Here is a 25,913-nt window from a genome sequence, read left to right as displayed (position 1 = left end):
ATATATATATATATATATATATATATATATATATATATATATATATATATATATATATATATCTTTTATTTTTTTCCCCATTCATACGTGTCACTTTGCGTTTAGGCTAAAATGCTTAATTTTGACTTGTCTAATCTGAACAGGTCTTCTTATTGCTATTTTTGCCTCTGCTCTACAAAAGGCCAGACTTATGGAAAGCACAACATGGTGTTTGTGAGAAACAACTGACAAACCCTCTTCTGGTCTAGCGTTTAAGTTGACAATGCATTGATTATTTGCCATACATTTTGGTTTGAACGTTGTGCCATGATAAATATAAAGAATGGATAAATTATTTTGTAACCTAACATTTCCTCAAACTTTATATCATCCCTAGCTGTTGTGTTTCTTGGTCCTTATGATGCTATAAGGATCTATAACAAACCTTCATAGTCTCAATAACAGACGTATTCGTACTTACGATAATTTACAACAGATGGTTCATTAAAAAAAATAAGGTGACTTTTGAATTCTATTTTTTTTCCACTTTAAGTTATCAGAATAAAGAATATACAATTTTCACATTTTTCATATTTTTTAAATGTGAAAACCATGCATCTTTTTCTTTCTACTACACAATTATTCACTGATTTTTAAGGTGTTTTTTCATAAAATCGTAATAAAATACACTGAAGTTTTAAGTTGTAAAACAGTAAAGCTTATAAAAGCTCACGGGAAATAAACACTTCCACATAACCTAATCCGTTACCATTTCTCTTTGGGAAAGACTTATTCTTAGCCAAGGTCTCTATTCTGCATTGACAAGCTTGATCTCTCATTCAAGTGCTTGATGGATTAATTAGTCAGCCTTAAGTGGTTTAGCAAACAACCAGCCTTTTCCTCTGAAAACCGACTGGACTGGAGAAAAGACAGACTGAGGCACACTGACTGAGACAGATATTCACGAAAGCAGTGAATTTTGGTTCGATTCCCACAATGAACACGGCCAATAGGAAATAACCCTCCCAGTTTTAAGAAAGGAGGTGGGGTGCAAGGGATTCAAACTAAGGCAGGCTTTAAAGTGACTCAAACCCTCCCAAAGACTGAGTGCAGACAGTCTCCACAGCACTAAGAAGTGGGCTTACTGTGACTGAACTGCAGCTTTTCTTGTCAGCCTAAAACGAAAAACAGGAGAAAACCTTTAGACTTACTGAAGACAGGCAGATAAGGTGCTGCACACCCAGGACAATGGGAAACTGAGCAGGCTCAGCACTTTCTACTGTATTTATTGTGAAGGAAAGAGGAGCAGCGACAAACTGGAGGATACTAGAGATTACATTGCCATGGAAACCAAAAGCAGGAAGCGGACACGAGGACCACTGAAGGTGGATGAGCTCCCTTGAATGCATCTTCACGTCGTTATCCTGCTGCACACTGTGGTGAGAGGTAAATGGACCATGTGTCGTGCTTGAATATGGAGAACACGTCTGTAAATGTTAAGGTTAGGGGTTAGAGGAGGATGTATACAACCAAGCAAGCTGAAATTCTCCCTGCCCTCCCAAAAATCATTTGTATAGTTCGTGGTGGTAAACAGTTCCGACTTCAAATTGATGCAAATTTGTGAAACGCAAAAATCGATAGGGCTTTGATTGATTATGTCACTCCGATTTAACATTCGCATGAGGTGGTAACATTTTAATTAGAAGCTATTTTACAGAGCATAACAGGATACAGCTACATCAGACCTTACAGTTTAATTGGGGGGAGAGAAAAAAAAAAGGGTTCTTCTCTGAGCTCTGCTTTGACAATTCCCACGTGAATGTGAGACCGAGTGACTCACTGAGCCTCTTGGTGACTAAGCACAGAACCATGTAATTGGAACAGCACAAATTCTGCAGTTATTCCATATTTCAGGCTGGACTCCCACCAGGGCCACTCAGTGTAAAGAAAAGAAGAAGAAGAAAAAAAAAAGGCACACCTCTAAGGTGTCCATTGGATAAAAGTGTCAACTGAATTACTGTAATTAGTGGCTGGAGGTTGCAGATAATTAGTGTTATGAGTAAGAGAATTAGAGAGTGATGACAGTAAGTTGTACCGTGTCTCTTGAAGAGATTAAAAGTATTTTCCAGTGAGCAGAAAAGAAGAGAAAGAGACGTAATGATGAACATAGCACACTTGTGTTTTGCTTCATAACCCCCACCCGCCTCTGGTCTTTATCGCTTTGCTCGTCCGAACAGGTGTATATTTACAGTTTGTCTGGGTCCATGTTGAATCGTGTGTGTGCTAACACGTATCCAAGTGAGTGTGTGAACATATTTGTGGGCGAACGCGTGTGTTCCTACGGTATGCGGGTGGTGAATGGTGGGGAGTTTGCTTTCTGATCCTGCTTTCTGATCCTGCTTACAGCTCCGGCGACTGCACCACCTCGTACAACTTGCTCTGATGTCAAAGAGGATTTAGCGTACAGACACGCTGCTGTTTCTTTAGTGACAGAAAGCTTCTTTCCCCCCCTGAGTCAGTTTTAAATGGACGTTTGCCAGAGATACCTGGAGAAGATATGAAACGTGTGCTTTGAATGTCAAGAGGCTCCTTCAAAAGAAAAGCTAAGGCAAATGATTTAGATTATAGAGTAAATCTAATGTAATCTACTTGTGGTAACATTTACAACGTGAAGCAAATATGGTTTTGAAGAGCTAGTATAAACACTGGCATGCAGAGGCTTGTCGGCTCACTACGCTCTGCTAAGTCATGCCTTAAGGGCAAGCATAAGAAATATATTTCAAATTCTCTTTGAGATTTAAGAAAGGAGTGAACACAACTTATGGATGAATAAATTGTGTTCTCTGGCGTGACGTATTTTATATGTGGAGTGTTCTTGAGGACTCTTAAAAAAAAAATTTAACATTAGAATCACAAAACGGGAAACAATGAAAAATAATTAAACATTAAAGGACATAATTTTACAACTGTGTTCTAGCTTGCGGCTTATTTTTGTATTCCGCTTTTGTTCCGTCTCAGAAGTCGGAGCACCAAGTTTGGAACAACATCGGACCCAATCTGAGAGTGTCTCTCTTGCAAATAGAACAGATCAGTCTTTATTGTCATCACACTGAGAGCCACTAGGTGCTCTCATCGAGTAGTTAGTAATGGAAACTTTCAATACATTGTTTATGCATTGCAGCGATGTTGGACACTGAACTCTCGTCAGGTCTGCGACCTCTGACTTTCGAAAAAAGGAGAAAATTTGACTTCACTGAGTATTGTCGTTGCTTTCCCAACTGGGAAGTCAGAAGATTTGGCTTTCTAGTACATAATGTACAGTTTTACTTATTTTTGTCTAAATTGCAGATAAAAAAAGACACAAAAAAAACAATATGGAAAAAAAACAGGGCACTTAAAGCAGCTGAGAACTGAGCAAATAAATCGCCAGTGATAACATTACTTTTTAGGAATCAGTGTAACGATGTCCACTCAAGACAAAAGTTGTGGAGGTAAAGCGTACAGGACCAATTTGAGCTTTGTAAGACTTTGTAAGACTAATAAACCCACAACTTACTGGGGGATTTAAACGTGCTCTATGGCAAGTTCAATCTACTTGTTATGCACCAAAATGGAGAGTGAATGCTTATGAAAAAAATTAATTCAATATACAAAATTTCGTTGACCGCTATTATTACTCTGTTTATGGGTGTCAAGATCATCATTTTCCTATGCTACTTTTATCAGAATGATTTATGTAATAGAGCAACACAATGTTAATGCAAGTCTCACTTTTCTCCACATGATCAGTTTGTGATTTACTTATGTGGGTTTAACTTTGTTACAGCATATTCAACGTTTTCTCAGTGACAAAGTTTTTTTAACTTTTTAAATCAGGAAAATAATCCATTCTATTGCTACAGTCAGAGATGTATTAGACAATGCAGCAGTGCAGCTATAAATGCCACCCAGAAATATTAGTGGCTTCCTCTTTTAGTGGGCGTGACTCAAGCTCAATTTCAGAAAAGTGCCTTTTAAAATTCATTATCAATTTTGAAAACCAACGGACAATTGCGACTAACACCCATTCAGTTTTGATCAATTAGTTTTTTTTTTTTTACTGACTCTTAATCAATAAACTGCCGTTTAAGAGCAAACGTCTTCAACTGTGGGAATACCTGTACTATCACGTTATCTCCAATTGCCTTCATTCTCCCGTAAAAATATTTAATATCGCTGAGAGAGAGCAGCCAGCTTTTATACTTGCCACTACTTAATTTCGTAAGCATTAGATCAGGGTTGAGAGTCATTATTAAGATGGATTGTGATGACAAATGGCATCCCTGAGTGCCTAAAGCGGCCTTCTGGCAATGTTGGAATTAGACACATTTACATTGCAAAGCCCCCCTAAAGAGACTCCAACCACTAGCTGTCAAGGAGCCAACAGCCAAGTGTAGTTTGGGAAAATACAATCTGCAAACACAGATAATGACATGGTTCCTTTTTGTGTAATTGGTTCAGGGTGAAAACATTTAATTTACCTCTCTATACCGTTCCCCTACATCCCCTCACCTCCCCCCCTTCTTATATTGTACATCCTGTGTATCTGTTTTAGTCTGTGTGAGACAGCAAGCATGTGGTTTAGGCTCTGGTGTGTGTGGACCTTCGTGCATGTGCATGTGCGGCTAGCCGTGAGTGATTGAGGCTTGTGCTGCACGGTGAATTAAATGCAGTTCTACTGTAATTAACTGCACTTACCAGTCTCTGTGTGAGACTTTCTGACGCACCAGTAATTGAGGCATCATGTTTTGTTTGTTTTAACCTGCCTTTGAAGAAATGCTGGGAAGACGTTGCACATGGTTTAAAGGAAATACATCTGTGTGTACAAATTTGAAAGACTTTGAAAAGCGTCTCTTTATTCTGTGATGCAGTACTCCAATATTTAGAATAGTCATACATCCAAGGGCCGAGCTGGAAACTGCAGTAGATGATTAGAAAAGAGAACCCATTGTTTTCCAGACATAAACCTCCACTATGGCATTATCATGCCATTCTAAAAAATAAAACACAGCGCGTTCCCACTCACGATAATGGATGTTTTCAAAGAAGGTTTGTGTGGGGCTCAGCAGCCTCTCTGGTATTTGTAATTTCATTAGAGGCTTGAATTTTGGAACCAGGGTCTTCCACAGTTCAGTGAAGCAAATCCAAAGAATTTGTGGTTCTGGTAAAACAAAGAGCTGTGTTTGTGCACAATATTAGTATTTAGCGTACGGAAAAGGTCCAGCTCAGTTTTGTCTGAAGATTAACACTGGAAACCACAGTCTCCTTCTGTCTCGATGGCTGCGCCGTGATTAGCGTCAAGGTGAAACGAAAAGGCAGACCGGTTATTTAAATGTGGGTCTTTTGAATGTCCACAGAGCCCAAGAGATGTCGGTTTTATTTCCCAGAGGATTGTCTATCTCAAACCCGCTTCATCATCTCATCCCTCTACCCCCCCGCCCCCAAACCACTAAGCACCCCTCCTCCACCTCTGGGCTCCCCCAAAGCCTCTGAATCCCAACCCAAAAAAACCTCAATTTGTTTACCATGGAAACTGATGAGGAAAGGTTGCCAGGGACTGTTGTGTTCAGGATGAGTTTGGGGTGGAAAGGAACCTGAGCTACCAGCTGTATGGTTCATCAGTCATGCTCCTTATACAGAGGTACATCTCAAAACATTGGGACATTGCATAAAAGTCCAATATTTCTTGACAGTCATCTCACAAAGTGAAACTCACATATTATGGAGAATCATTACTATTCTAAGCCTTTTCTCTTACAGATAATGAAAACCCAAAATTCAGTGTTCCAGAAAATGAGAATGCTATGAAAACGATCATTATTTGAGACTTATTGTGTCAAACCATAACCCGTTGATTACTTTTCACTTTTTCAGCTATCTCTCATCCTGGGTCAGTAGGCTACACAAACACGGGGAATGCTGCTGATTTAACAGATGTCCAGAAGGCAGACATAAACACCGTTCACAAGAAGGCAAAGCCAATGAAGGTCATTACCGAAGAAGCAAGTTGTTCACAAAGTTCTGTATCAGAAAATTGAGTGGAAGGGAGAAAGTGTGGCAGGAAAGGGTCCACCAGCAACAAGCATTGCCTTGAGAGGATTGTCATGGGCAACAGCTGTCGCATTCTCTGTGTCAAGCTCTTCCTAAACCAGATAATGTAAGAGGCGTGCGTCTTTCCTGAGCTTAGGAGAAAAGCAACATTGTTTCACAATGGTCCAGAATCCTTTTCCAAGTGAAAGTAAAATTCCACATTTAATTTGGAAGTCAAGATCTCAGAGTCTGGAGGGAAAGTGGAAAGGCACAGATGCCATGTTGCTTGAAGTCCAGTGTGAAGTTTCTACAGTCAGACAAGTCGCATGGAGATGCTGATTTTATTTTCAATCAGAACCTGCCAACTGCCCAAGGTACCAAAAGCTGGTTGAATGATTGTGGTGTTCCAGTTCTTGATTGGCCAGGAAACTTTCCTGACCTGAACCACATAGAAAATATATGGGCTGTTGTCAAGAGGAAGATAAGACACAGCAGACCCAACAAGGCAGGTGACCTGAAGGCAACCATCATGATCGCGATCGCCTCCTTGCCATGGTGTATTGATGCAGTAATTTATGCAAGAGGAGGAAAAACCAAGTTTTTGCTGCATATAAATTGATAAATTGACATCTTAGAAGCCTGACATTTGTGCTTAAAACACACAATTTCGGATTGGTCTAATGCGATGCAACTCTCTGAGACAGGAACTTCTTTACCCGAAAGCCGTAATAATATTTCAAATTTAATAAATTCAAATATTGAACTGTTATAGGCTATGTGTAATGACTCCCTTTAAAATGACGTTCACTTTCTCAGATGACTGGTAAGAAATATTGTACTTTAATACAATATTTAAATTCTTTTAGATGCACTCATTGACAATCCCATCAGTCTTCAGTCTTTACTGAAATAGACTTTGGATAATCTCCAAGTTACAGGGCATATCTAAGAGAACAGGAAAGAGAGAAAACTGAGTGAATGCAGATGCTGATCCCCAGGCAAGGGGTTCCTGCATTTAAAATGGCTGTCATCAGTGAAGAGGTTGATTGAGCTTTTGCTAAATGAGACTTCTACATGGAAGACAGATCACTGCGGGAAAAACGGAGGTCAGACTCCTGGATGCGGTAGGCGATGAAAGTAGCCAACGGGAGTCTTCCTCTCCAATTATTTGAACCTCTTGACTCGTGTGTGTGTGTGTGAGATGGTGTGGCATCCTAAGAAAAAAGAGAAAAAAAAAAACAGACTGCGTGCAACATCTCTACAAGATGAGCAAACAGCTGCTGTATAGCTTACGGAAACACTGCTGCGATTACTCAAAGAGCACGGGAAAAAATATAAACATAAAAGCCTTAAAAACAAAGTGGATTGTGATAAAGTAATTTGTTCCATGTCAGACTGAGGTGCAGGTCCAAGAAAGGAAGAAAGGCGAGCGTACGAATTTACACAGCAAAGAAGAGTCTGCGAGTAGCAGCGGCCGCCAATGTCCTTGAGGCAGTTTGGTTTCACATCAGAAAGTCTGACTTGATGTCATGCAATGCTTGTCAAGAGCAACATCTGCTGAAAAGATGCTCGAGTGATGGTCAAAAATGTGCTGGCACAAATACTGACAGTGCACGCACTCAGGCAGATACTCCATCCTGAATGGCAGAGAGATCATTTCTCCAGATCTGGCCCTAGTATCATACATAATGGCATTTATGGACACCATGGGTCACTCTCAGTTCAGGTTTCTCCACAGTATATCACCACAGAGTAAGAAAAAAAAAAGCCCACTCCCAAAGGGGAACTGTACAATTCCTCAACTCTTCCCCTAATAACATGCAGATGGGCTTCTCTAATGCTTGTTTACATATCTGCGGCATAGTTCATGAGTAAAGTAAGCAAAGACCTAATTATTTTACTCAGCAACGGGACCAATAAAATCAACTTCCCCTTCTCGTTATGGGTGTTTAAGTGTATCCTTTGATGGTCGGGCTTTGTTTATTTTTGTAAGAGTTGCAGAGCCGAGAGGAAAGCAAATAGAAGTAATGACACAGAGATGCTGACAAATGGGGGCCCTGGTGATGGATTCATTTTCTGAATGATGCCTGCAGGGTCGGACTGCAAAAAGGTGGTTCACCTTTAATAGGCCTACCACACTTGCAGACATGTTTGGAAGTGTGCGACTGCTTTACCTCATTCTGCTGAAAAAACTGTAGCCCCCAGCTTACATTAAATGAAGCCTAACTTCATTTAATATACAACCAAAAACGATTAGTCCATTAGAAGATAATGGTAAATGGACTAAACCTTTATAGCACTTTTATGGTCATATGGATTACTCGGAGTGATTTACAAAAGAGCCGCGTTTACTCAGCCACATTTAAACGGGCGCACGCATTCATACCCAAATGCTCAGTGCAGCAGGGACCACTGGGGTCAGAGTCTTGTACATGGGCACATCATGTTGAGGGGGATGAGTGCGGGAATAAACCCACTGATTGTGGACAACATTGTAACACAATCCCAGTCTCAAAACATCAGCTGTTAATGCACTATCACCGCTTCATGAACCAGTATCTGTAATCTCTTTCATTGGTCAATTACTTACACAGGAAGTGAATGTTGGAGATGAGGCTTCACCGATGATCTCAAGTGAAACATGTGCCAAAAGAGCTTATGTGCCGAAAAGAAAAGTACAAACATGTAAAAGTTTGTAAAAAAAAAAACTTGATACTTACCGTAGTATTTTGTGATTGCTCCTTTGAAAAGAAAGGTTAAATTTCACACTGGAAGATCATCATGTCCTATGCCGTTTCCAGTTTAAACGCTCATCTCCTGAGTTTTAAAAAACCCCAAAAAACTGCCTAACATACGATTTAAAGTTGATAAAATATACAAACTCCTATGAGATTGTTGAGATTTGGAGTTGTTTTAGGCTGGCAGAAGTCCATTTGGGTCTTATTCCCTCCTGCATACAGGTGATATCCAGATTCCTTTGTGAATCCTGGTTACTCTGAGCCATTCACTGCATTGAACTGATGTACTTTCATTCATTTAGATCAGAGTTGTTAGTCAACACCACATTCACCCCTAAAAAAACAGGTCATCTTATTTCATCTTCTGCTCCTTCTTGGGCTCGAGGTTTTTCTTTCTGTGCGGTACCATTTTCACCGCACGTAAATTTGCCTCACATACTTGACAGCAACCCCACAGGACGACTCAGATTAATGAAAGCCTTTTAGACTTGATTGTGAAAAGTGATTCAAATGTGGAATATTAACCTGGATGACTCAGGAACCAAACAGCATTGATCTTGGACTTGTTATATTCCACATCCAGAACCGACTAATCCTAAAAGTGAAACTCTTGCCTTACATTTCATTGTACTTTTTTTTGTTTTCTTGCAGAATGCTGTGGAGAATCACCATCCCCATCCTCCTTGCTGGGTTCTTCTGCGTCATTGCAGAGGCCAAAAAGCTCCGGCCCCAAGGCTCAATACCATCCCCACACAAGGCCAAAGGAAACCTGTCTGCAGATCACCCCCACAGACTTTTGCAGCAGAAACCTGAAGTCCTGTCCTCAAGCCGAGAGGCCCTAGTTGTGACTGAGCGGCGTTACCTCCGAAGAGACTGGTGCAAGACCCAGCCCCTTCGCCAGACGATCAGTGAAGAGGGTTGCCGCAGCCGCACCGTGGTCAACCGCTTCTGCTACGGCCAGTGCAACTCCTTCTACATCCCGCGGCATCTGGGTCCCAGCTCGAGTCATGGACACAGTCGAGGTCAAGCTTCAGGGTCGGGAAGGAAGGGCCACAATAAAGCCCAGGAGCCCTTCCAGTCTTGCTCCTTTTGCAGGCCGCACCGCATCACACACCTCACTGTGCAGTTAGACTGCCCAGATCTGCAGCCCCCCTTCAGACACCGCAAGGTGCAGAGAGTCAAACAGTGTCGATGCATGTCTGTGGATGTGACCGGTCATGGAAAATTGTGAAGGACTACCTTAAAAGATTTTTGTTGCCGCATTACTTGCCAGAGTCAGGGGTGAGGAACATTGTCAAGTCATACTAAAAAAAATGGCTTGTCCAGCAAAAAATGAACGTAGAAAACTTGTGTGATAAAGGCAACATCGAACTAACCAGAGATTTGCGGTCAAGATGACTCATCACTTTAGAAATCATTTTTGTCCAAGTCAAAGTTGGTATACAGCCGTTTGGGTGGAACAATGGGGATGTTTTCTCTCCCAGGTGTAACTAATTTTATACTTTGAAGGGATACACGTCTAATGGACACAGGGTGATCATGCTGACCATTGTATTTTAAAAATGATATTTTCTGAGCAGTGCAACTAGCTTGTTTCTTTGATATGAACTGTTTGATGGCAAATGAACTGACACTTACCTTGCCAGTTTTTGCCTTGTGTGGAGTCATACCATTACATTTCGTCATCTTGACTGAACTGAAGCTGCGATGAGTTGATACAGAGAAACTTCGAGCGCCACGACGGTGGCTTCAGCTCGTTCGGATTCGAAATTTGGCTGCAAGTTGAGCAAAATATCCTGCAGCTTGTGTAATGGTTGTGCAATGAAATGTATACTGTATATGTATGTGTGTAAGTATATTTCTTTAAAATATATTAAATCTATTTCATATAAAACAACTCCCTTTAGAGTGCATGCACTTGTGTATCAAAAGAGGACAATGTTAAATAGCCAGCGGTTTCAATGCAAATTTATATATTTGGTTTTATTCAATAAATATCACTTTTTATGTTCAATGTTATTTAAAAACAGTATTGGTATTGTTCATTTAAAAATAAAATCTGATCAGGATTCAATTGCATGTTTAAATGTAAAGGGATTCACACTGTCACACAACTAGAAAGATGAATTACATGCATAGGATTGTGTTTAAAATAAAGTATATTAATAAAGAAATGTTGTTTAACTGGAAAAAACAACAACATAGAAATCATCAGATCACACCATGTGGATATGTGGGTTTAAGTAACAGGAGGTGCTGCTTCGAAAACATTTAAGCCATCAGACATTTATGACACTCGTGTGAAGTTGACTAAATCCAAACCATTTTAACCCATGTAAAATTGATTATTATCTTTATCATGCATGTTATTTACATGAGAGGTTTGGAAAAATAAGACCTGTTTTTGCATTGTTCATTTGCTACCTCTACCCTTCGATAAGGCACCATGTTCCCATATAAAAAAAAAATAAGATGCACTTTTCACCAGAACGAAAAAGGAAATGTTTTCGGAACAAATATACGACGGGGACCTTGCACAAAAAAAGTTGAAACACAATTATGCCAAAGTTTTAAAAAAATAGATGCAATTTGGAGACAAAGAACATATTCCTGTTAAAATGACTTAAGTTTTTTGTTTGGTCAACCTTTCGTATTAAGTCCACTTAAATTCAAGAACCGACCAAGTAATTAAAACAAATCATTTTTAACATCCTCCGTGGTAGATTGTGCTCAGCGGCAGTCATCCATTTTCTGCTTCATATCTTCTTACCCAGCTTTGCTTTCTGTGAAATACAAAAAATAGATGGGAGTTATTTACACCCAATAACCTTCACATTTCATATGCAGACAGGCATTTTGAAACAGCATCGTCTTCTCGAGTGAGAAAGAGCAGAAAGGTGGAAAAAAAAAAAGGAAGAATATGGCATACTATTCCAGTTGCGTTTTTGGTCGTCACGTTATAGGTGGCCTTCTGCCTGGCTTGTTTGAAGCTCTCCTCGGCCTTTTTCACCCTGAAAGAGACCAGCAGCGGTGACTGATTCAAGGAAACATCAAGGGCAAATAATTACGAGGACACGGCTTCACACAAATGATTATTTTTAGACAATTCAGCCTGTAGTCGTGTGGGATTTTGAGGGGTTTGTCAAGACGTCGGCCCTCGTCTGTTTTGATTTACTGTTTACTGCAGCCTGGAGCAACCCATGTTGGCATTGAGAAAGTACAGCAAGTTACGGGCAACACAGCTTTACCATCAGATGCCTAGTCTTTACTTCAGTATGTGCCAGGACTACAAAACAACGCAGCACAGGCACAGGTAAGTGTTTGTTATTCTTTGGGGATGTAAAAAGGAAACAAAGAGAATAAGAACTGGGATGACTGCCCGTAGCAAAGAGCAAAAAGTTAATGCTTTCAAATTCTTATTTTTTTATCCTTTCCTTTTGAACAGTCAACCCCCTTCTACCTCCCACCAGTGTTATCCAACTCCTTTTTCAAATATGTTATCACAATTCAATCTTTATTGACAATAATGGACCAATTTACTGTTTGTTAGCATAAGCAACGACATCTTTATATCCATCAAACCACCGGAGGCTTACTGGAAGGTGCGTGAGTGCTTTTGGTTTTGGAGCGACGACAACGATGTGGATCATTTACGCTCTTTTCTCCTCCTGAATTTGAATGAATCTGATACGATCTCCAGTCAGCACGAGATGGACTGCAAGTTATTAATGCCATAACTGAAGTCGGGGAGAGTAACCAAAGAGCAACAAATTTTGAATCTCTAATGATGGTCCAAGGTCAACAAGACTTAATCATTGTCACGAGGTTTGTATTTCCTTGAATGGAAAAGAAAATAGACATCTCTTAAGTGTCACGCGAAAGAAGTTATATCACTTAAAGTCTTCATAAAATATGCACATCTAGTGATAGTGATTATAAAATATGTATAAAAAAAAACAAAACATGTGAAGCATATTTTATGGCCCCATCTGACCACACATTTGTGGTGTACCTTGCATGGATTGTTTGTATGAGAACTACGTACAAGAACTAAGCAAAGGGCGCTTAAAACAAAACCTCACCACAAATATTCAAACTAAATGTTTAAAAAATATACATTTTAAACATCTGCCTCTAAAGCATGTCCTACTTTGGGTCCATCACACAAAATACAAAAACATAAAAAAAATTGTCCAATGTCAACCAAACATGAAAATGTTTAATGAGTAGGAATACTTTTGCAAGACACTTGTTTTAGTTAAAAATGTCACGTTGTAAAATGTTCTCACCGTTCCTGTAATAACAGCTTATTCTGCTTCTTCCAATGTTCCTTAAAATCTGAAGAAAACTCATGCCAAATGGAGAAGAATGTGTTGGGCGATACTTCTTTCTCTCCCGCCTTGGGCTTTACTGAGAACGACACACTCAATTCCAAAAAACTGAGGACAAAAGAGCAAAAAAAAAAAAAATCACTTCAAGGCCAAACTATTACAACAGCAGATTACAGAGACTTGTACTCAGTCTTGTGAAATCTGGCAGAACAGCAGAAACATGCAAAGCATAAAAGTTGATCTTGGAATAATGCGGTTTAGCTGACATTTGATAGTGAAATGAGGAGAAGGCGAAGACTGACTGTGGATTTCGGACTTGGAAAGCCAATTTATGCCAACGCTGTCATGTCAGAAACGGTGTCCAACCATGACCGAAGCAGAACTCGTTACAGAATGTACTTGCCTTCTGCCCCATTAGCTTTCTACATCCACACCCTGCTAATGCTCTAACAGGAAGAGTGAAAGTGTATGACTAGGAGAAAAAGACACATCCACCAAAAGAAAACATGTATATACAAGTGGATGACACATGTTCAAGTGTTAAATGTGGCAGCCATTTGCAGTGGATCAATATAACAGACAGGTTGGCCTGGCTTTGTTTGGAGTGTGCTATAGGAACGCATTCCTAGCCAGCAGAAACAGAAGCCTGGAGCCACGGCTGTCTACTCCTGCTCCACTTAGATAAACAGCGCAGACAACGCATAGGGGGCCTCGAGTCTGCAGAAGGCCTGGCAGGATGGCCTGCACCTTCCAAGCAGGAAGCATAAACATCGACAAAGCAGAAAGCTTATAGATCTCTAAAGAATTTTTTAAAATTGCATTTACAGTTGGGTTGAATTGCATTACCACTTAGTTTAGTTATTTGCAGGTATGACAAAATGTTCAACAGTTGACAAAGCCCCAAATGTAAACCGGTGAAATGATAAAAAATAAAATAAAAATTAAAAAAACTACCCTTCTTTAAGGTTGCCATGGGAAAATGTTGAAGAAATTGAGTCTTACATCTTCTGAGTGTCTGTTAGCTGCTTTTCCTGTGTTTCCAGTTCAGTCTTGGCTGTAGAGTATAAAACAAGTATGTTAAATCACTCGGGTCTAAACATTAACACAAATCTTTCGTTTACCATTCAAGGTGCACAATAAAAAAAATAAAACAAAAATCAAGATGTCAGTATTCAGTTCAGCTGTCACTTTCAGGTTCAAGCGGTGTGCCACCAGATTAAGTGTAAGAATGTCATGATTGTTGCACAACTGATGAATGGCAGATGGGAGAACAAGAGGCTCTTTGTCGAGTGTTGCTTCAAATGGAGACAGGTGACTGCATGTACATACCAGAGAATGTTGCACATAATGATAAAACAGCAGCAGCTATGTGCAACCCCCCCCCCCCAAAAAAAAAAAAAACAACACATTACAAGTCCAGGTCAGTAAACATTAAATTTTACATTCACATGTTTAAAAGGAACTGCTCCTTAAATTGTGAGATGCTTAAATGTCATCCAAGTGGGCCGCAGTGTTTTTAACATGTTATGCGATATACAAATATAGGGTTCGCCATTATGGAGGACACGTTTGAAAATTCAGTGTTGAAGAAAATTTATAACCATGTCTTTGACTAATAGTTAAAGATCTCATTAATGGAAATCTAAGGGTCTGGATTTTTATAATCCTGGCAGCTAGTTATTTGTGATGTATAACAAAAAAAAAAGTTTTTGGTCCTGATCTAAGGGCCCATCTGAACAATCATTGTGGGGCCAGTGCCTGGGAAAGAGACTCGCTGGAAAGCATGTGGTCAGACAGTTCATAAACCAAACAAACTGCCTGGGACCACCCTCCTGTAGACACAACATCTGAAGGAGGTGTTGCAAGGATTTGTGGGTTTGTGGATTCACCAAGGGGGGCTAGAATCTGTCTGCACCAAGTTGGCTTGCTTGAAACACTCAAGCTTTGAGATTCCCATATTTTCATAGATGATGGCCTTTCATGTTTAAGTTGGCAGAGGTATCCTTTGTGTCTTCCAGTGGTCTTGTAGCTGAGCGTCTCCATTGCTGCGAGGAGACTACAATGCACAGGAGTCCAGCTGAACCACCAGTATTGATGGAATGTCAGACCAGATGGTGGGGTTCCTTTCTAAATACATACAATGCATCCAAGAGTCCAGTGGTAGTGTGCTTCAAATGCCTGACAGAGGCTCTACTCCAAGGGATCTTGAACGCCTACCTCTGGCAGTCCTTCTCTGGTTTACCAAAGGAGACTGAGACAATGGCTCCAAGTGGGTCATGTTTATTGCTGTGGTCGTACAGTGGTTGGTGGCAGTTGTAAGCATAACATTTGAAACCGGTGGTAGGACGCTTGGGTGTAGAGTTCTGTCATAGTTGATGAGAGTAAAAAAATAAATACATTTAAAAAAAAAACTCTACCTTGCCGAGTAAGTAACAAACACCAATGAAATCAAACTGCGCTTTGTAACATCCGTGAGAATGTCTACTCTGGGTCACAAAGGACAGAGCTGATAGCTGATTTAGGATGAGCAATGTGGTTTCTATTTTATTGGAATGTGGAACACATGATCAGCCGTTAACCTTTGCACAGACACTGAAATGTAAGCAGGAGATTATGCCATTGTTTGTGTTTTGTGGCCTTCTAAAAGGCTTACAATTATAACTGTTAGTGGGTGGGTGTTTTGAGAGGTTTTCGGGCCACACGGCTATGGAATATTTGCTGCAGAGCCGGAGCGTGATTTGCATCTGTGACAAGGCAGATTTGTCTCCAATAAGTACTGGGTCTACACCAGGGCAGCCCTTTGTTGCCAGTTCTGTTCATAATTTTCCGAACATAAATTTAAGGCAAGAACAAGGAGTGGAAGGTTAAGAAGAGGCCTCAGAGCAGACTCAGGACTTGCTGAAGATAATATTTCTTTCAGAAGCCAGATAGAGCAAGAATTGGGTATTATTGCCAAGAGAACTGCTTCTGAAGCCTGGATAAGTGCTAAATACACACCGGTTCTTAATCAGTGTACAGCTTACAGTTCTGTCCCTGGTGCTACTTAATTTATTCAGAGACACCGAACATAATAAATGTGACTTCTTGTAAAATTAGTAGGAATTTGTGTCCCTGGAACAAACATTTCATAAGATTTTACTAACAATCAATTGAGAAACGCTTCTACTTGCACCTCTTGTTGGGGTTTTGTTTGGTCACAAACGGTGCAGAATTACACAAAAGAAGATAAATGATATATAGTTCTCAAAAACAAATCCAAGTGTTGCAACCTATTTTCTCTGATAGCCTCAATAAAATGTAGTTTTGTCTTTTGAAGTCACTTAATTACTATACGGAGTTCACTGGAGGTTTGTTAGAAAACCTTAGAATACCATAGCAGTGCACATTCTCCTGAACACACCATTTTCCCCAGTGAAGCATAGTGGTGGCAGCAATAAACAGGGAAGGGGATTTTTTCCTTCAGATCGGCCATGGAGACTGGTGATTGGAGGGAGCTAAATACAAGGCTGTCCTGGAAGACAGAGGCTATGAAAGACTATCAGGGTGTCTTTGGCAGAGGTCCACCTTCCAGCTAGACAAGGGGCATAAACATAAAAGAAAACATGGCTGTTGAAGTTGGTTCCTGCAGCATGAAAAAATGTGGAAACGATGTGAATACTTTTGCAAACCACCACAAACAGTAGATCTCTTTTGTAGAAACTGATCATCTTTACTGTCCTCTTATGATATGATGTCTTCCTCCACAAATCATTTTGACCCGAAAACTATCAGCGTGTCTGCTACTCATTTGACAGCGACGAGGTATGAAACCTTAGAGTTTTTCATGTTTAGGTGTTGATGTGAGCAGGTTGACGTAGGTTTTAGCTGGTTGAAATGGAGTGAAAGCTTCACGTCAATCTTACTACTAGTCTTTACATCCATCAGAAACAGATTATCACATGGCTGGCGCTCTTGTGCTGGTCATATTGACTCCATCAAAGACCAGCATGCATGAGAATTTGTGAAGTGAGCGGAGAAAATCAAGCTAGACCAAACAGCCAAGCTCCAACAAGTCCGCTCCCACTGTTATTCTGCGGTTAGTTTCATGGTCAGAAAATAAACAAAAGTGGTTTAAACTGTGGAGCCAGAAACAGTTTAACCTCAGGCTCTTTAGAAATTACAGAAATAACAAAAATAAGACATTTAGCCGTTGCTTTTACTCCCCCCCCCCACTGCAATAGAGGAACTCAAAGAATCCCGTCTGGAGGGCTCTGATACACACATCCATGCTGTAGTGCTTACATTCTGCTCTCAGGGGAAAAACCTCATCATTTGCATCAAAGAGAGAGCTCCCATATTTGTCTCAAACACACAGCGGAGAAACACGAAAAGAGACGGGACGGAGGTTGGAAAAAAAAAAAAGTGGGCTGCTTTCATTTGGAGACTTCCTTTAAAATGAACATTGAACATTACCGCTGAATAACATGTGCTATATATTATTCTCTCATTTAAATATAAAAGAAGTGGAAGATTGTGAGCTGAGGCCTTCAGGAAGGCTAGCCACAGCAAGCTGAATATATGCAGGGTCAACGAGAGGGCTCCATAAAGAATGTCAATTGGCCTGTTATGTTAAATCAAGCATTAAATGTTAGGTCTTACCCATTTGATGTAGATTAAAATACCCTGACATTGTCTAAAGTGTTCGATTTTTAGGATAAAAGCCTCAATTCCACCTGCCTGGCATATTGTAGATGTGACTTGCAAAAACTAAGTGTGAACTTCTTCAAAGTATGTCTAGACACATAATGTACTTTATGTAGTGTCATTAACCGTCAGTCGTTTCTGCTTTTTAAATTAGCACAAAGCTTTTTATCCTACGCCAAAGTCATGTTACTAGTTGACCTTTGGGTGGAATGTCAGCACTGAGGGACAGATGAGAGACGTGTAGCAGCTCATCCATGCGCAAGATGAAACAAGATTTTGGGTTTATGAGATGAGAGAAATGGGATTTAAAAAAAAATTAACCCATATTTAAGTTTGGACTATTATATTATAAACTGTCTTACAAAATCTTCAATACTGTACAATAACTCAAGTTCAAGTAATGTGTTGCGATTTTGACAACATAAGACAGTGGTTCCCAAAGTGTGGGGCGTGCCCCCTAGGGAGACGCAGTGCCATTGAAGGGGGGGGGGGGTGAGATGAATGAAAAACTCAGGGAGCTGTTCATGTTTTAACTCCATTTTGCACAGAGGCTTTTTTTAATGTATTGATGATAGCAAAGTTGAATATTGTTTGTTACAAATTAAAACAAAGACATGTTTGAAATAACACTGACAGCAAAGAATAGTCTTCTACATTAAAGAACTAAAAAAACAGTTACACAAAAGTGTTTCACTGTAAAGATTAGAAACTAGCCCTGTTATAAGGTTTTTAATACTCAGCTCAGTATTTTTAGTCAAATCAGAACAGTCAATCAAAATCTTTAGAAAAATTATATTGAAAAATTCCTAAAATAAGCAAATATTTAAAGACAATGCAGAACCCTTGAGATCTATGTCAACCACAAAAATATTCAAAAACAGCCTGAGCATTTTCATCAACCAGAAAACTGAATGAAATTTGAAACTGATTTGAAGCAATTTTTAATTCAAACTGTTTTCTTCAGCCAAGCTATAGTGCATTGCCACCCCCATTTTTTCTGCAAATGCAGTCTTGACCTAAGATGTTAGAGGCAGAAGTCTGATGTCCTATACATTGTGAGCTATCTCAATGTTAGATCATCTCTGTTTGGGCTTCCCGAACTGTCTGCAATCCCTACACACAGCAAACTGGGACACACTGCATATTCTAACGTCTTTATTCAAACCAGCATTACCTCCCTTCCTTGGAAAAATTTTGATCCCAACTAGTGGACATGGAGAATAAAATACATATCACACACAGTCTCTTCTTTGCTTATGCTTCCCAGTTATTCCTGTTTCTAATGGATCGACTTTGAAGTCAGGATTTTCACTTATTTCCCCGATATATCCCTGGTTTTACTTGACAGTGAAAGATTGACGAGCTGAAGACCTCATTATTTGGTCATAAAGTATGTTTGATCAAAACGTGTAAAATAACACAGTTTATATTTACTGATACATTGTAAAAATTTGTACCCAAACTCTGATTTGCCCCCAAAGGAACCAAATGGTTCCAGGATTTTTTTATTTTTAGGCAAAAAAAAAACACACAAACTGTTTAAGGTTGAAAGCATTCTTTCTTTTGTCGGTATGCTGCTGTGAAAACCAAACTTTTTCTGAAGGTCTAATGTGACCCATACCCAGGTTTTATCTGGAAAGGTCTCCCATGTTTTCTTTACAGCCTTAAAAACACGACATTTGAATCAAAATGAATTGTTTTTGAAGTTGAATACATCGTCCCTTTGCCAAATGAATGCCACATATTTCAGTTCAAACAACTCATCTGGCCAGAGAACTGTTTACTAAAAAGCATTCTTCTCTGTCTGTGCAGCCCTTTTTTAAAGGCTGATTGAGTTCTTGTTTGTTTGTCCTTGTCACACAGTTCTTTCTGCTTACAATAGAAAAAAAAATCCCTGCAGTATAACCTTTTCAGTGCCCTATTATCTTTGGTCAATAATGGATAAAATATGGTAAAAATCGAACTTTGAATTAAGGTATTTGTTTGTTTGTTTTACAAATGACATGCTTTGCGTGGTCTCTTGAACCATTACTTTTTTTTTTCTTTAGTAATTGTCAAGTGATGTCAAAATAGACTCACCTTGTGTTAGAAAGTCCTCCATTTTTTCCTTGAAGGGTTGCAGGTTCTCTTCGGAGGAAACCTTGCAAACTTTTTCAGTTTCACCCAAGCATGCTGAAACAACAAGACGTGGTTGCAATGAGAAGGAAATAGTTATTATAGAGAAACAGCATCCCATCGGGCACTTGTAAGGCAACTGCAAATTCTTGTCATACTTGAGCCAAGCCGAGTTTTCTTCAATACACCTCTGCTGAATAAGTAAATAAGTGGCTGTAAAATCATAATGACTACTGGGAAACCTTTAGAAACTAGGTAGGCCTGAACCCACGGAGAAAGACGTTGTCACGCTCCATCTGCAACCATAACAGGTACTCAAACTCAGCTCAACACTCAAGAGGCCATGAGTTAAGTGAACGGGGAAGTAGGGATTGGGAAATTTATAGTCCATGCGGTAAGTCAGCCAAAAAGGAACAGTGCTCTCTCTATACTGGATTATTTGTGAATGTCCCAGAGTCCTTCCAGAGCTATTTCTAATGATGAGCCCTCCTCCCCCAATGAAAACTACATTTAATGTCAACGTCTGTTACAGCACTCATCTGATTTCGCTAGCTAATACAGAAGTATGCAGGTATTGCATGAATTGATGTGCTTTTGCATGGTCAGCACCTGAGAGCATGGGCGCCCAAGTCCGTCCTGCAACTTTGGATGCATATTCCTGCTCTGAGTCAAAAGGCTGAATTCCCTCACCAGAAGTAATTTAGCTTGTTGGAGGCCTACCCAAGTAAAAAAAAAAGTATGCTTTAGTATGCTAAATTTTAACATACTTTGATTGATGTACTTAAACAGTACTATTTTGGAACAACTTTTTTTGTGCTTAGTATACTTTAGTTGTATTTAAATAGTATTAAATTACAACTTTTAGTATACTTTAGTATACTCAACATACTTTTTTGGAACAACTTAAAGTTGTACTTAGTATACTTTAAGTATACTTTTTTTATGTAGTATTCAAGAGAAATATTCCAAAAATATGCCATATTGAGTGTACGAATTCCATCATAGAATTATATTAAAAATATACTTTTAATTTATTTTTAATATACTACTAATATATTAGTAATACATTTAAATTACACTTATTTATTTTGGATTTACTGCTATTGCTAATAAAGTACAGTTTTAATTACTCATAAGTCATACTTTGTACATTACATGCATAACTACACTACAGTACTTTCATTGTTTTAGGCTACAGTTACATGGAAAGATTAATTACACAAGATGTTCAAGGTAATTCAAATATTTTGTTTTATTACCGACATTTTAAAATTATCCAAGTTTACTCACAACTTTATGAACTGTACATAAATGATCAGTTTACACATCAAAAGTGAACACAATGAACATGAAAATTTAAGTGTGACAATACAACATGAAAGTGAGGATCAACGACAGAACATTTCCGTTCACTGCACCTTACGGAAACCTACAAAAAAGAACAATAGAGCAATTAAACAGAGAAAGCATTTGCATTTTAAAGAAGACAGAAAAATGGCAAATAAAAAAATAATACTTACAATTTTAAGACGTCTTGTACTCGCTGTGTATGTGACATCATCAGAACTCATGATGATTGGGACCGGATGCCTGGGGTGTCTTCTTTGCCTGTTTATGTTAGAAGTAGAAAAAAATAGTCAGCAATGTCATAGAGTCAGTTGATGTTGGCATTAACTATGAAGCTGTTTTACGTGTGGACTTAAGGAGACAAACTACCTTAAAATCTTTCCATCCATGATCTGAACACACTGATCTTTGCAGGGTGGTGAGGGGGGCTGGTGGTGCCCATCTCCAGCAGCCATCAGATGAGAGGCAGGGTTCACAGGGCCCTGAATGCCAGCAACAAATAAAAAAAAAATTAAAGATAAATGTTAGATTAACAAGAAGAGAAAAATTATTTCCAGTTATCTTTAAATCAAATCATGTTAAGCACTTGGTGTTGGTAACACAGCAGTTTTTGTTGTTGAAATGTAGCTAGCTCTTCATTGAAAAAACAAAACCAAACTTACATCACGAAGACAATGTGAAGGTTCATCTTCAGAGCTGGTTGGTGATCTGGTGGAGTCAGATCCTCTTCTGAGACAGAAAAGTCTTTAGGTTTTCTAACACCTGATCTCTCTGGCTTCCTCCTTCATCTTCATTTGCTTAGACTGCAAACATATGTTGAAGATAAAAACATTGATGAACGAGTTAGAACAACAACCTCACAATATCAAAGTCTCTTTGTCTTATGGAGCTTAATTAAAACCAGGTTAGTTTATGAATTAAAGTATAAGTCGCAACAAACAGCCTCCATGCAGTTATAATATGAAGCTGAATGATTCCTATTGTAATAATCATACATGTCACAATAAAATAAAAAAAAATAATTATTTATGAAACCAACTTAAGTTATATATCTTTACTGCACTGTTTATAATTAAATGAAGATAATTAATAAGCAAACTTACCACCAGCTAGCAACATTCAGCCTTCGTCCCTACGGGCTCCTTTTGTGACACATTTCATTTCCAAAAAAATCTTCCCCATATGTGTGCCGATTATTAGGCCACTGATCATAATCAGCCAATTTCCGTGAAAAAGTATATAATCGGTGATCACAGATTATGGTCTCTTGTTGCCAATCACCTGTATCTCACTTCGCAAGTGTGACAACAAATCCTGTCGTGAACTATAACGCTCTGAGCGTGAACGAGGACCTTTGCATGTTGCGGCGGAAAATTACCTCGGGGATGAAGCACGTCAAAATTCATCAACACAAAAAATCTAATATGGCATTTAAAAAAACAAGCACTTGATGGAGTTTGGCTACATCGAGGCTCAATGCGGGGAAAAACATGACATCCGGAGCGGCCGGTAAAGAAGCGCACAGCTATTAACACTCACCCGCAGGCACGTGCAGAGGGGGGTTTGGGGGTGCTTGAGTACCTGCCCCTTTTGCTCCTTGCCCCCAAGTGCCCATTTTTATTTTTTTTTTATTTTAATTTTTTTGTATTATTATCTTCTGATACATAATAACATGTACTAAAAATGTTTTTTGCTGTTTTTTTTTTTTTTTTTGTACAACATAATAAGCCCCCCGGTCACCTTGTTACCTTTGACCTTTTGCCCGTGACGCATGATGCAATTGCCTCTCCCGCAGTGAGATAAAGCGGCTAACTGTGGAGCTCAACGTAGCAAACGTTCCAGGTTACAGAACAGTTTTTGGTGAATTAAAAAAAAATGTTTTTGGTGAATAAAGTGGAGTAGACTTGCTACTTGTCACATGACGGAAAACGTTGAAGTATCGTTTCTGCTTCAGCTCGGAGTCGCGGTTTAAGCCGAGAGGTAATGAAATACAACAGACACTGACAGGCCTCTGCGTCTGCCTTTCTCTGAAGAACTGCTGAGCGGGAGGAGACAGCCAGGTGAGGAGAAACTGTTCTTATCTATCGATTCAGTATTTTTATCATACAGACATTAGGCTGTTGTTGTTGTGATATTAGCTAGCTGCTAGCTAACGACTTTGCTAGCAAAGCAAGATAACCAAAAGCTTCTTCCCTGTATGTTAATGATATCAGTCATTCTTCAGTATCGCTTATGCAACAGGGGGCACATCGCCTGTCCAAAACCGATCATCTCCATAATGGATATAAGTCTAATTTCCTTTGCTGCATAACGTACATTGCATTTATTCTAGCGTTAGGTAAATGTATCTTGAAGGAGAATTACACTTAAATAATTGTCCAACAAGGATATTCTTTTAGAATTAAAAATAACTCACCCTGAATTACCATGATAGATATAATGAATGTAATAAAATGAAGGGGAAAAAACTCAACCCAGACTTTAAGTAAGTTTAGGGTCTGGTTCGCAGAGTATAAAGTAATTTTTCCCCCTCAATTATTCAATGAAAATAAAATTATCCTCAGTTAAGTAAAATAAAATTGTAATCAAAACTTTTGGAATGGTAATGATTTCTTTTTTAAAAACAAAATGTTTTGTTTAACTTTTTCTAAATTAAATAACTCATTTTTGTCTTGTGAACAAAAGTTATTTGCCAAACATAAACTTTTATTTGCACACATCAGAAATATTTTGTTGTGATTTTGGGCCCTGCCCACGATGTCATGTGAGAAAAAAGTTTTTAAAGTTAAACTCAGTAGGCTTTTCTCATGGTGACATGCATTAACAATTACATTTTTGGTTTTGTTTTTCTCTTTTTTCTGCAGTTCCACATTAAAGTTTGATGCAGCTCTGCTTTCCAGTATGGACCATCTTCATCTCCACTGCAGCAAACAGGCAGCTCTTTTTTATAGATTACAGTCACTAAAAGGTTACATTGTGCCCTTGTTTATATTTTTAATAGTCTAATTCTGTAAAGACAAAATATGTCTGGTGGTCTAGCTCTGATTTACATATCTTGCTAAATTGCGGGTTTGAATATGTCAATACTTTCTTATAACAAAATAGACCTGCAGAAAGAAATTACTAATAAAATAACTTACATATGCATAGTTGTATGCTTTATATGGAGATTTTCCTTAGCTTTGATTGTATATCTCACAATTTTGTTATTTATCATTGTTTATTAAACTCTGAAAGCTGAGAGGCTTTGTTCATATTCGGTCCTAAAATGCGGTTAGATGTGCCCTTTTTTTTTTTTTTTTTGAGCACCTGCCCCTTTAGTGGTCTCTGCACGGCCCTGCTCACCCGGATTAGCATCACGGTTAGAAAGCTAAACAAATAACCCGAAAAATAATTCAAGTCTTCGAGCTGGTGGTGTAAGACGCTGGTTCTGCTCTCGCTTGTGTTCTGTTGCTACACGATACTGGCAGTAATATTTCACAGACGTAGTGCCGCTCAACCTCCACCAGACAGTGAAGTCTCACACCGAACGTCTGCTTAAAGCTACAGCATACAACTTAAAAAAGGAAATATTTTAGATATGGATTAAAATATGCCTATTATGTCTGTCAATATATTAATATAATGTAATTAATATAATGTAGACATTAGGTGAATTTATTGCCAGGTAATTTTTCCATTTTGCCAGATAACATAGTATCATTTATATCTAAAGCGAAAAATTAACAGTCATTCCAGGCGATCGGTATCAGAATCAGCAGCAAAAAACCTGATGGGAGCATTCCTCTGATCAGGTTTTATCTTCCTCATAATAAATATTCCTATTACTACATAGTAGTAATAGTAATATTACTACTAATGATCTTTGACAGTTTCAACATATTAATAGATTATCAACATTTGTTTGGTAGCTACTTCAGGTCTGCAGGGCTGTGACGGCTTTGTTTTTTTGGTCTCATTGTGGAGAATTTGTTGAATAACTATTTTTGAACGTCCTACACTTCCACTACTCTTGTATTACGCCTTTCAGATTTTAAACAAACTGATTTACATGCCTCAATTGCCAAAACGGTGGGTGGTTGGCAAGCAAATGGCTAAAGATCATCTAATAAAAGAAAATATGAGTCAGTCTTTGAAAGAGTGATGAACAATCCTTTTCTCTTCACAGCCACATTCAGCTTTGCTAGTGCAGTTGATGAAAGAGGGTGGACAGGTAGAGCAAATTCCCTGGCCACAACTGCAAACTTCATATATTCTGAACTTGGACTTCAGTGAAACGGTAATGGCATGCCAGGTCTGACAGAGGTATATCTGAAGAGTCGCATGTGGTTCTGGTTACCTCGTCTGTACGACAAACAGATGCTATCTCTCTGTTGATCTGCCTCTTCAGTCCACGCGTAACCATAGCTGGTTAAGATTGGAAAATTACGATACATTTTGCAAATACCAATTTTAAAATGCGTCTCAGATGATTTCTTTAAAAAATGATTTACGAGGTGATAAACCAAATTGCCAATGCAATAGCAACATAATTAGATTTCTTAGCAACACCCAAAGTTTGCAATTTTGTAGACTTTCACCAAATTTACACTTTAAAATTGATGGATACGTCAAAAAAAATAAATAAGTGTAATGTAGGTTAGCGGCAGTA

General features: G+C 38.9%; 2 protein-coding genes and 1 long non-coding RNA gene across 3 annotated transcripts in view; 1 reads left to right on the top strand and 2 right to left on the bottom strand.

Annotated features, from left to right (window-relative positions):
* The first annotated feature begins 1,036 nt into the window (after positions 1–1,036).
* On the top strand, positions 1,037–10,683 carry grem2a (gremlin 2, DAN family BMP antagonist a). Its single transcript, XM_008429248.3, has 2 exons — positions 1,037–1,425; positions 9,438–10,683. The coding sequence occupies exon 2, from the start codon at positions 9,439–9,441 to the stop codon at positions 10,015–10,017; it is 579 nt and encodes a 192-aa protein (XP_008427470.1). The 5' UTR covers positions 1,037–1,425; position 9,438; the 3' UTR covers positions 10,018–10,683.
* Positions 10,684–10,740: 57 nt separating this feature from the next.
* Positions 10,741–25,913, bottom strand: part of fmn2a (formin 2a) — a 41,038-nt gene continuing 25,865 nt past the window's right edge. Inside the window, exons 13-17 of the mRNA XM_008429245.2 lie at positions 19,880–19,972; positions 14,120–14,171; positions 13,076–13,225; positions 11,716–11,797; positions 10,741–11,569 (exon numbers count right to left, since the gene is read on the bottom strand). Coding sequence (XP_008427467.1) covers positions 11,543–11,569; positions 11,716–11,797; positions 13,076–13,225; positions 14,120–14,171; positions 19,880–19,972 — 404 coding nt within the window. The 3' untranslated portion in view covers positions 10,741–11,542. The remainder of the gene's footprint in view (positions 11,570–11,715; positions 11,798–13,075; positions 13,226–14,119; positions 14,172–19,879; positions 19,973–25,913) is intronic.
* LOC145555109 (uncharacterized) lies at positions 21,150–25,907 on the bottom strand. Its single transcript, XR_014091196.1, has 4 exons — positions 21,925–25,907; positions 21,632–21,744; positions 21,436–21,523; positions 21,150–21,344 (listed from the first exon to the last, which is right to left on the bottom strand). It is a non-coding gene; the product is annotated as an uncharacterized LOC145555109 (long non-coding RNA).

This window comes from Poecilia reticulata, chromosome 15 (assembly GCF_904066995.2).
Source record: "Poecilia reticulata chromosome 15, P_reticulata-male-v2, whole genome shotgun sequence".
NCBI classification, from domain to species: domain Eukaryota; kingdom Metazoa; phylum Chordata; class Actinopteri; order Cyprinodontiformes; family Poeciliidae; genus Poecilia; species Poecilia reticulata.
Note: the sequence above shows the minus strand (reverse complement) of the source record. Positions and strands in the feature narration are given on the sequence as shown.

Excerpts from the sequence above, each read along its gene's own strand:
- grem2a (XM_008429248.3), top strand. The coding sequence starts at position 9,439 with ATGCTGTGGAGAATCACCATCCCCATCCTCCTTGCTGGGTTCTTCTGC.